The sequence below is a fragment of the Ascaphus truei genome, chromosome 3 (assembly GCF_040206685.1).
Source record: "Ascaphus truei isolate aAscTru1 chromosome 3, aAscTru1.hap1, whole genome shotgun sequence".
Classification (NCBI taxonomy): domain Eukaryota; kingdom Metazoa; phylum Chordata; class Amphibia; order Anura; family Ascaphidae; genus Ascaphus; species Ascaphus truei.
Window position 1 is genome coordinate 74842342 of NC_134485.1, and position 12241 is coordinate 74854582.

General features: G+C 40.9%; 1 protein-coding gene across 2 annotated transcripts in view; it reads right to left on the reverse strand.

Moving 5' to 3' along the window:
• Positions 1 to 8004: 8004 nt before the first annotated feature.
• RPS6KA3 (ribosomal protein S6 kinase A3) overlaps positions 8005 to 12241 on the reverse strand; it is a 132397-nt gene continuing 128160 nt past the window's right edge. For both annotated transcript variants that reach the window (XM_075594322.1, XM_075594323.1), the window contains 2 exons: positions 10939 to 11079; positions 8005 to 9780 (listed from right to left, as the gene is read on the reverse strand). In XM_075594322.1, coding sequence (XP_075450437.1) covers positions 9655 to 9780; positions 10939 to 11079 — 267 coding nt within the window. In that variant the 3' untranslated portion in view covers positions 8005 to 9654. The remainder of the gene's footprint in view (positions 9781 to 10938; positions 11080 to 12241) is intronic.

Consider the following 12241-nt stretch of genomic DNA (forward strand, 5'->3'; position numbering starts at 1 on the left):
TTTTTTTTTTACTGTGTATTGGGGGAGTGTTTTTTTTTACTGCGTATTGGGGTGGTTTTTTTTTTACTGTGTATTGGGGAGTGGGTTTCTTTTACTGTGTATTGGAGTGCTTTTTTTACTGTGTATTGGGGAGTGTTTTTTTTTTACTGTTTATTGGGGGGGATTGAGTGAGCGTGGGGTAATTGACGTCGCGATGGAGTGCGCGCGGTGCTCTCCCGCGCAATTTGTGAACATCCCTACTGCTGAGCTTCAGGATATTAGGGAGGCAATCAGAGGCGTGGCGAACGCGTCACATAGTTGGTTCGCCCTCATTGGCTGAACCAGCTCAAGTGATGCTGACGTCACGTGACTGCAGCCTCTAATCTCAAAATCACTTGTATCCCCAGGCTGCAGCCGCGTCGACGCGCTACAACGCCGCCAGGTGCCGCAACTACCAAGCTAACTTCCATAGATTACCATGGTAGAGTCCCTGACAGGCACACGTCGCGACCCCGGCACCCTGAGCACAACCGTAGAGTGAAACACAGGGGAGAAATATACATGCGAGGCGGGAGGGGGGTGAGTGAGACGGAGGGGAGAGAAATACATGGGAACAGGGTGGGAAATAGAGGGGACTCGGGTGGTCTGAAATGGGGATGGCGGGGGCACGGGGGTGGGGGGGGGCGAAGTAACTCTAGTCCTGGGCCCCGGGAAATCTGTCTGCCGCTTTGGTAAGGGGCCTGGGGGTGGGACCAAAGGAGAGGATGAAACAGCATGGAGCGGAGAGGGGTGTTTGCGTGTGTGTCAAGCACGTCGCACCTTTCACCATTGTGTCCAGTATTTTTGGCGAAACCACCTGGCAACCGTATGTAGTAAGAGAAATCCCATTTAGTTTAGGACCAGAGGGAACTAATGGTAGTGCTGTGCTTAAATTAGGTGATTTAAGCCTATTTTGTGTAAGTCTTAAAAGTTTTCTGTTTTCAGTTGCAACGGGAACTGTAAATGAAATAGGAAGGCGCCAATTTTGTTTGCCACACCCTTGTTATAAAGTAATCCCATTTATGGACGCTCACTACATGTTTGAGGGCCAGTAAGGAAAGAGAACAATGATATCCCCTTTGGATGCAGCTCCTATCTTATGGTGATAAGCTCGGTTGCACCCTTGGCGCAGCCTTAGTTTGCAATGTTACAAAAATATTTCCATTATATACTTTAAAAAAAATGACTACTTATACCGGTCTATTTTTTATAGCCCAAATAACCTAGTTTTTGACCCATTGCCCTGTTCAACGTGGTCCTGTGTGGGACAGCACCCTTAACGCTTACAGTGCCCTCATGCCGTTCCTTGAATGTCACAAGGGCTGGCTCTCCAGGGGCACTTATAATGTCCAGAGAGTGCAATACTGTTTTCTAGGGGGGGAGAGATCATGTTCACTGCTTCATAGGAGCGGCTGTGAAAACAATACTCACTCACTACATGCTTTTATGTAAAGGGGCAGTCCAACCTACCTGAAGAAAAACAAAACAAACAATTGTAAGAATATTACCCCATATTATCATGGAGGCGGGGGGAAGACGCTCCAGTTCCATTTGAGCTACCAGGGGGTCTGACCGCGAGCACATGGTCTCAAATCCAAAAATCTGTGTCACTCGGGGTCTTCCGGACTTCCGGAATTGTAAAAGGTAAAGTACAAGTAGCCCCATGTGGCAGGCCAAAAGAAAGTATTGAAAAAAACTTTATACTTAGGGATATTTCATCATCCTTATGGTGATTATTTTTCAAACTTATTTGCTTTTTGTGTAAACATTATACGCTTCTGTTCTCATCGGTGTTATGTAATTCTAATCTGTTCATTATTATTGTTCTTCACCATCATCTACATGGCTAACGATGGCAGGATAATTAGGTTAAACAAAACACACAAGAAAAGAAAGTCTGGATCAACAGCTGGACCTGTATAAGTATTTGTTATAAACAGTCTTATCACAAGATATTCATCAAAGATGATAAAAACACCACAAAGCATTTAGTATGGATAGTTTTTATTGAGTCAATCATATATTTAACCCATTAAACACAGATAGAAATCTGCAAATTGTGTGATGCTCAGAGAACTAGAAAGGACTGAATCAGCATATCATATACTCAGTGCATGGTACCTATTAGTTAACTGGTATAGCAAACCTTGATTGGTGGCGCGAAACATGTTGGTGTGGGCTTTTAGCCCTTGTCTCACGCTGATCCAATAAAGCCTACATATATCGTTTACTACAATGGGATACGCACCTATTATTCTACCTCGCATGGGAAGTGCTCTGCTTTTTCTCTCTCCTTATTCCATTAAACAACAGTGTTCACTTTGGCTTCATGCAGTAATGTGGATGGCTACCATTTCAACTTCCCTATGTGCCACACAATTAGTCCTCAATTTCTCGATTAATTGGGCATTTTGTGGTGATCGGGAATCATTAGTTCTACTCACTGGAAAAGCCTTGATTTGGGTAACATGAAGACGTAATGGCAGAAAAATTCCCAGAGGAGGGGATCATTGCGGCTTTTTAAAGTGCATTCCCCACTACAGCCAATCAGTTAGGGGAACATCATGATATACTGTATTCCCTGATGGGCTGGTGCTCACCTTTAGCAGGAAAACTTTCACACTATATATTTCTTGAAGGGATGGGTCACGGTTCTTCTCCAGAGGACTCTCGGTCAGACGAGGTTGTATAGAAAAATACTATTTTAGCATGCACTACCGCTTTGAAGGGGCATTTCAACCTACCGGAGGGAAAATGGTGTTTTTTTTTTTTTTTTTAACTAATCTAACTGAAATGTTACCACATTAGGAAAAATAACTCTCGAACTTCTGGATATGTGATCTAATTGCCAGAAATCAATCTGTTTTCCGTTCGGTCAGGAGAATGCAAAGCCTGACATAGATGTCTCCTGAGACCTTACAGCCACTTAGGCGGCAACTTCTGGGCTGCACTGCAGTCTGAGCGGCTGCGGGTTATCCCAGAGGATTTTCTATTACATTGTTTTGTTTTTAAACTAATCGAAAAGCAATCCTGCTCCAGTGGATATCCCCATCACCTCCAACATTAGATTTAGTTAAATCCAATCTATTGAAACTGTTGAGCATGGATAAAATAGAGGTCATTTACCGTATATATACAGAATTGAAGCAGGGGTCTCTGGAGCTGAAACCCATTCGGGAACCCCCTGCCTCCAGAGATACTTACCTCCGAAGGGGGTGTCAGTATTGCTCTGCAGTTTAAAGCCCCATGTCACATGGGCCAATAGGAAGCCGCACTGGATGACGTCACAGCTTCCTATTGGCCCCAGACACAGGTCCGGCCTTAGGGCAAGGCGGTCGCCTTGGGCCCCGCATTTCGGGGGGACCCACGCTTCCTCATCTCCCTCCTCCTCTCAGTGCCCGGATCCGACTTACACCCGACCGGAGAGGTTGAACTGCAGGAGGAAGCGTAGGGCCCCCGACGACAAAGAGATATGTCTGTGTGAGAGTGGTCTTACCTTTTCCGGAGCAAGTCGCCCCCTGTAGCGTCGCATTCCCATGGTGACCCACATCAAATGACGCTGTGACGTCGCAACTCCGTAGCGCTGCCGGTGGGCCATTCATCACAGTAATTCCCCTCAACTTTTTTACAGGGGTGTCCCCCGCTGCCAGTGTGTCAACTTGGCTCTGCAAAGCCTTAGGCCGGCCCTGCCCGGGAGCTTTGAAAAGCAGCCATAATATGAACCCTGGAGTGGCTACAGGCACCAACTACAGAGGTATGTATCTCCGGAAGCAGAGGGTCCCCGAGCTACAATTAATGGGGTGCAGCTCCGTAGACCCCTGCTTCAACCCTGTATTATAGAAAATCAGCATGGGTTGCCTCTAATTATCTATCGAATAAAAGCCAAGACAGACATAGAAAAATGATTGGTGACAGATATGACATGGTGTCTAACCAGAGTCACCCACACACAACAAAAATAGAACACCCTAAAGAGACCAAAACCCAGAAAACAATTATCTAACCTTAAACAGATACAAATGAAAAAAAAAAGAAAAAAAAGAGAAATGGACATTGTAGTCCAAGCAGACAGCTCAAAAAAGTGATAAACAAATGGTTAAAACTGTTGAGATGGACTGTTATGTTAACTATAGTTAAAGGTTAACAAAAAAAAGGGAAAATAAGACCACAATGATGCATAAAAAGGAAAAGCCCATGCATAGGATACGGGAGATGCATACAGAAATGTAACCAGGGTAAACACAGATGTTAACTAACAATGCGGAGTGTTAAGCGAGGAGACGGTGTATCCTTACAATGTGAAAAGTGATGTGGGAAAAATCTGTCAAGAAAACAAAATGCAATTTCGAAGAATGCCGTATGAATTTTTTCCCCCAATAAAAAAAAAACTTCACATTTCCCCCTTGGGTACTTTAAACTGCTCCGTGAAGTGAAATTGTGCCGTGAAATTATTGCTTTCTGCCATCAGGACAAACGGCTTTTCAGGAACCAAATATTATTGTGGGAGTCATTTTTTTAAAACAACTTATCAGTGCGATTGGCTTCCTTAAAGAAAGGATTCAGTTAAATGTAATAGTAGTTTTACTCGTTTGTTCTTTGTGAATAATAAATACGTTCTGCAGCTCTCTCAGGGAACCCTTTTTTTGTTCTACAAATAGGGATCACATCTAACCTATTACAGGTAGTCCTCCCTATCCAACGTTTCACTTTACAACGAATGGCATATCCAACGCTTTACAATGCCACCCTTTGGGCCGGTTTTCAATGCCGGAATACGTTATCCGACGCTCACTGCCACTGATTAACATGGGACTCACTTTATAACGGTTTCACTATCCAACCCTAGTTCCAGAATGGATTTCTTGGATAACCGAGGACTGCCTGTATACATAACACAGTCACTTGTTCACATTTGTACTAGACCTATTACCTTTTTAGGGTGTTTCTTTGATTTACACACTGACCAATTACATATATATCCTAATTTGTTTAAAAATAAATAATAATATTACAATCTACGTATAAACGACTTACTTTTTAAGGATTGCTTCTGTACCAAGGGACTCCGTGGTTGCTATGCCATTTCCCACAAGCCACTGCTTTTCCTATCCTCACTCTTATTGATTTCTATCTGCAATGATGTTCTCACAGGCTGCAGGGATTTTCAGAAGAAATTCTTCCCACTTTGGCGTTAACTCCCATTCAAGCCAATGGGATCAAAACAGGATCAAAACCAGCGCAAAAGAATAGTACCAGATTTATCAAAAAGAGAAATCTACCATATTGCTTTTAATGGGATTCAATTACTTTGATAAATCTGGAACTGTTTTTGCTCTCGTTTTGAAACCAGACTTTAGTAAATAGACCCCAAAGGGAGTTTTGACGCCTATTTGGGTGTGTAAATCAAGGGGCGCGCAAACTTTCTGTGCTGCACCCCACCTGCCTGCCAGCCCCTATGTTCGCGCCCCCCCCTTACCCAATATCATGACATCATGACACGGTGTAATATGTCATGTGTTGTTGTTCATCTGAGGTTGTATTTACTTAATTTTTAGACCTGCTAAGGAACAGATTGTTATTATGTCCTGATATGTAATACCATGGAATTCAAAGAGGGTGTACTTTCTTTTTCACATGATTATACACACACACACACACACACACACACACACACACACACACACTTTTAACGCCTATTTGGGTGTGTAAATCAAGGGGCGCGCAAAGTTTCTGCTGCACCCCACCTGCCTGCCAGCCGATCCACCATAACCTTAATAAATGTGGTGATTACCTACTCTTTAATCTCAAATGAGCAAATGTCAGCAACCAACCTCACACTGATGATACCCATCAAGGTTGAAACATGTCTGTGAGTGGGTTAACTGACTTTGCATCTCCCAAGTCCTTGCTTAAAAGCTGTGTTTAAAGCAGCATGCATTGGCTAAGGGTTGGTCATGTAATGTGAGCTTGAGATAAAAGGTGGCACTGTGTGCTCATTTGCATGTCATTTCCCAGAATCCCTTGCTGCAGTGGAAGTGCTGTGTGCTGGGCGATAATGGTGAAAGACAGGGTTGCAGACCTGTCTAAGACATGCAAATGAATATAGAGGAATATCTACAGTTGCTATATACATACATATATACATATATACACACACACACACACACACACACACACACACACACACACACACACACGATTTTACCAAATTCAGTGGTGGTATGGAATGAGCACTCGTATCGTCATGGGGCCGTGCGTGGTGTGACCAACAGAATTCAAGGCAGAGACCGCTGTAACTGCCTCCATAACATCCACATGAGTGCTGCTTCTGCCTATTTGGTAGCTTTCACTAAAACACCCATACCCAAAATACATGACTTTTTGTACTGCCAGCAGATCTAATTTTCATTCAAGGAGGCTCAGATCAGCAAATACATGGTTAGTTTCCCAACCACTAGATGGCAATAGTAAGTTTTCTAATTTACTGACATACAGTGGTTATTTTGTTTTTATTTTAGTCCTTTACATTTTTCTACACATTCCTATTCTTACAAAAAGAAAAAGACTACAATTTGATTTTTCTACATTGATAAAGCAGCACACTTGGTGGGAAAAGCTCTTTTCGTATCTTTGTGTTCAAACTGGGGGGTGCAAGATTTTTTTTTTGGGGGGTGCGGGCGGTTGCAGAGGTCTCGCACTCTTACCCAAGACATTTAAATTAAATGCCGGGGGACCAAGCGAGGCCTCTGCAACCTGTACTTACCGGGATTCAGCCGGCTTCAGGACGCGTGACCATGGCAACGCATCAAATGACGCAGTGGTCATGTGATGTCAGTTGCCCTGGTAACGTGATGTCAAATGACGCCACGGGTCACGTGACATCACATGACCCCGTGGCGTCAAATGAGGTAAGGAGGGGGGCGGCCAACGGAGGAAATAAGGTAGGGGGGGAAGCCGCAAAAAAAGTTTGCACGTTCCTGAATTAGCATTGGCAAAAATTAGAAACCCTTACACCTTTTTGTAAGGGGTACTCGTCACGTGTTTCTAGAGTCCATTTTTGCACTTTATTAATTTTTTAAATGACTAATGAACAGAAGAAGGACTGTTATGATTTATGGAGATATGAAATATACAAACTCCCAAAACAGTTTGGGGTATAGTTTTGAATTGAGTTGTTGAGGGTGCGCTTCTTCCATGAGAAACAGAATGAAGATTCCTTCCTGGTGATTGAGACGAATGTTTAGGTATTTTATGTAAGCTTGTATTAGAATTCACAGCCCTAGAGTTTGTAAAAGAACAGATACTATCCATTAGCAGATTCCAGTGATAGGGTTTGCGATTTAAAGATCAAAGCAGAATTAGGCAGCACTATGTCAGAGTCTATCCCAGGACTATTCATTTCCAAACTTCACACTTCAAGGTCCACCCACAACGTTCCCTTACTACGTTTTCTTATATGTCTAAAATAGCAATGTTTCTTAATACGAGGGCCTCTGTAGTTCATATTTGTAAACGTCTACTCCGATAACACCAATATAATAAATACGGAAAACAAGCATGCATTTTTAAAATACTAATACAAACACCTTTATTTTTTGTATATATTGGAAAGTTTATTATATAAATGTCTGCTTTTTCTTTCGCGGATTACAAAACCTGTTAAGAGAAAGGTACAAGCAGTGATAACATTTTTGATTGATCATATTGATTACATGTTAGTATTAAGGTTAGAATCGTTTCTAGGTAGGAAGTTTAAAAAAAAAAAAAAAAAAAAAATTATTTTTTATTGTACTATGGTGTTTATGTCTTTTTAAATGGGTGGAAGCATTATTGAGCATCTTCCAAATGCCTAATGCTGGGCACAAAGGGTAATTTATAGTAACACTTCAAGTATTTTAAACTTACAGACATGCCATGCTTAAGAAACTAGTATAAAGAATGATTGTACATAACTGTAGAAAAATAATTCTCTGATTTTTCTTTAAAAAAAAAAAAAAAAAAAAAAAAAAAGCAGACCCTCCCACCAGAGATAATTGCTAAATAATTACATCCCTTTGATTACAACTTTCCCTTTTCGTTTGGATGAGGGTTACATGATAAAGCTGTACATCATTTTCACAAGGGAAAACTCATCCGTTATCCACCTAAGCTTATCAAGACATCCCATTAAACGTTTGCTTTTCTGATTATTAAAAAAGCAGACTTAGAAATGGTATACCATTAAGAGTAAGAAAGCAAAGGATGTGTATGATGCCTCCATTTCAAAAACATTTTACGTTTTAAATACTATAAATGAAAAAAATCCATTTCACTCAGAATAGCAATAAGTAAAACAAAAACAAAGAACCTCCACCTTTTTTGGATTTAGATCTAGTTTACTTAAAGCAGCAGTGCTAGATAATGTATCTAGAAATAATTTAGACGGGAGCGGCAATAGATCACCTAATGCAACCCCAGTGTTCTAACCCATTCTTGCTTTATATCCCATTTAGAAAGCTCATGCTACTTTGCCAATTCCATCTCCAAGGAAATAGGTAAACGTGTTTACCTGTAAATCATCCTAAAATATCTGCACCATAGTGCACCCAAAGTATGAACATAGTGCAGGAGCTAAAAAAGGATGTAATGTAGCATAGTTTTAAAAGTGGGTATTGCTGAGCTACATAAAAAGGTGCACATCATTTACTCCAAATACATGTAAAAATATAAAAAAATAAAGTTTTGGACACATAAGGGCAGTGAACCATAAACCCAACTGACTGAGAAATAAGGTCAAACAGAAAAGTGTATATGGTGTGATCTAGTATTGCAGATTGAACCCCGTCTCTGCTGCATGAGCAGTGCGCTGATCCTTAATGAACTGCAGGCTGCGTGCTACTCTCGCAACTCCCGGTCACATGCAGAAACTGTTTCTCATGTTTAAACGTTTGACTGTATTACATTCATAAGTAGTTCAACAATCACGCTATTTCAGAGCTGTCCACGCAAATCACTATTAACAGGACAACCACTGACCCAGAATATATATTCGACTCATTTTTAGATTCTAAGACAAGGCAGGTGATGAACAATAATAAAAACACAGAGGAAAAAAAAAAATCACAGAGCAACAGATAGGTAGGCAACAATTTTAAATCAAAGAAGTGCCTGCAATTGTGGCACTGAAAAAGTAAAAAAATAAAATAAATGCTGAATGGCACAAAGTACACAATTTTAAAGGAACACAATTACCCAAGTGCTCAAAATGAAGAGTTAAACTACAACACAGATTACGTTGGAGGACAAGAAATTCTCCCTCTAAAAATAATGCTGTTCAATGCAGAGAGGTTTTTTTTCAGTGTATTCTTCATGCTGAGGAGGAGTTCGTCTTTTCAGAGCCTTTTCTTGCTCCCCGGTTGGAGGACCAGGTTATTTTTCTTCCCATTTTACAGACGGTCAGAAGCGTCAGTAAGGTAGATGGCTTGCCATCAACAATTTAAAGCGAGAACAGAAAAGCAGCAGCATTGACGATGAGCCGGCCGGGACAGCGAATGTGTGCTTGCCGGAGTGTCTTTTTGATATGTGCAATCTCTGTTGGCTTGGTATTGTGCTGTGGATCTTCAAGCTCTAGCGCTCTGTTAACATATGAAGTCAATTTCAGAGGGCCGTCGAGGTAATTTTCTTGATACCTCTCCGCTGAGCAAGAGTGGAACGACCGACTGGTTCCAACACTGGAGACAATGGATTGAGGTTCAAAGCAGAGTATGTAGCTGCCATGGCTCCCTACATGCACACAGAGAGAATGGTTGTGATTAAGAAATTATACTCTATGGGCTGATTCTATATACTCCAAAGTAATCAGCACAAAAACTCCTGTTTCAGGCAGAGTATATACAATCAACACCTAAATCTTATGAAAGACTATACAGTATGAAGGGTGAAAAAGTCTTCTTGTGACCATCAAGGTTTAATATGCTTCATACACAGTTATGGCATATAAGGCTTTCTGCATATTTGTTGAGAGGATAGATGGAGAGGATATGTTTATGTAGCCTAAAGAAAACAACCACAGTAAAGCATAACATTTGAATTATACATTATTTTCCTTTTAAGAACTTGACGTAGTTCCTTATAACTGGACTATAATCTAGGAAACAAGGATTATAACAAAAAAAATATTTGCTCTATTTTCTAACTAGGTAATTGTATTTAGCACAGGTAGCACTTATGTTTTTTTTTTTTTTTTTACTAAATCAATTCAATATCTGGTGGACTGGAAGGGTTATGGTCCTGAGGGGAGGAGTTGGGGGAAGACTCCATGCTCCAGTCCTGATTAAGGCATTTCACCACCGTCATCCAGAAAATTACTAGTGTGATATAATACACAGTTAATAACCCTGTGTTGTAGCTTAGCCCTTAATTATGCCATGTAAACCTAAAGCAGCCCAGTAAGAGAGACATTTAGCAATTCATGTGTACAGCCTCATACTTTTCATTGGTGCTGGAGAAATCTATCAAGTATTAGAAGTCTCATTCATGACCAAAACTGTAATCTAAAAATATCAATTATTGCATAAATGGAAACAAAAAAACTTCAAAGCTAAATTTTTACTACAGCGCATTAGTGATTGTATGTCACTTCAATTATAAATACTATTAGTCTGTAATGCAGCACTGGCTGGTCTGTCACAAACATCTTAACATAATGCAAATTATTAGTTAGAAATACAATTTTGGTACACCAATTACCCAGATTTTTACAGTTTAAGTTTGACTGCAGTTTGAGTTAATAACTTACTTATTTACACTAACTTCGCACTTACTACCAAACAAACTGAAGAGACTTAAGCTCCAGACAAAAGGCAGTCAGTTGCCACTATACACAAGTCTTTGTTGATGTAGCAGGCACATTTATGTCTGCACCAGAACATACCACCTTACCTTTACTAAGTGTGGAGCATCCTGTCTATTCAGTTGGAATTGAGGCAGCTGGTCACAGTGTACTATCCAGGGGTGCTTTAGTACTTGGGCAGCAGTTAATCTCTGATGTGGATCAACATGAAGCATCTTTGATACCAAGTCCTGTGTGAGAATACAACATATGACCCCTGGCCATTATTCAATCTCATACTTCTATTTCAAATTTGGACTGGTTTAAGTTAAGTTTCAACTTGAAAGCTACAGACATCGGGATATATAAATATTGGATAAACATTTGAGATTACATAAGAACGGCTGACCTTGAACCATACTAACATTACTCATAAGATGATGTTATACTGACCGAGTAGGGTGGGGATACCCATTACCGTAATAGTCTGTACGTCATGCAGAGATATAAATACGCACACATAACTCGCATGATTGTTATACCGAGTAGGGTGGGGATACTCATTACAGTAATACTGAATAGTCCGTACGCCATGTACAGATATACACATACATACATTTGTGCTGCTGATTTAGTCACATTGTTTGCACATTTTTAAACACTATATGTATTTATTTATATAGTGTCATTAATGCACATAGCGCTTCACAGTAGTAATACACGTGACAATCATAAATACCAAATAATACAAATAACAGATCATGGGAATAAGTGCTTGAGACATAAAAGTAACATTTAGGAAAAGGAGTCCCTGCTCTGAAGAGCTTACAATCTAATTGGTAGAGACAGACAGTAGGAGGACGTACTGGTGTGTCTACATGGGGCCAAGATTTATGTATCAGGTGTATAGTATTAGCCATGGAACTACTCATGTGCTTCGTTAAGCAGGTTTGTTTTAAGGTGGGTCTTAAAGGTGGATAGAGAGGGTGCTAGTCGGGTATTGAGGGGAAGGGCATTCCAGAGGTGTGGGGCAGTCAGTGAGAAAGGTTTAAGGTGGGAAAGGGCTTTGGGTACAAAGGGGGTAGAGAGAAGACATCCTTGAACCGAACGCAAGAGTCGGGATGGTGTATAGCAAGAAATTAGGGCTGAGATGTAAAGAGGGGCAGAAGAGTGTAAATCTTTAAAAGTGAGGAGAATTGAATGCGAGATACAGGATTTGATAGGAAGCCAGGAGAGATTTCAGCAGAGACAGATTTAGGAAATAGTAGAGTGATTCTGGCAGTAGCATTTAGGATAGATTGTAGGGGAGACAGGTGAGCGGCAGGAAGTCCGGACAGCAGGAGGTTACAGTAATCGAGACGGGAGAGAATGAGGGCCTATGTCAGTTTTAGCAGTCGAGCAACAGAGGAAAGG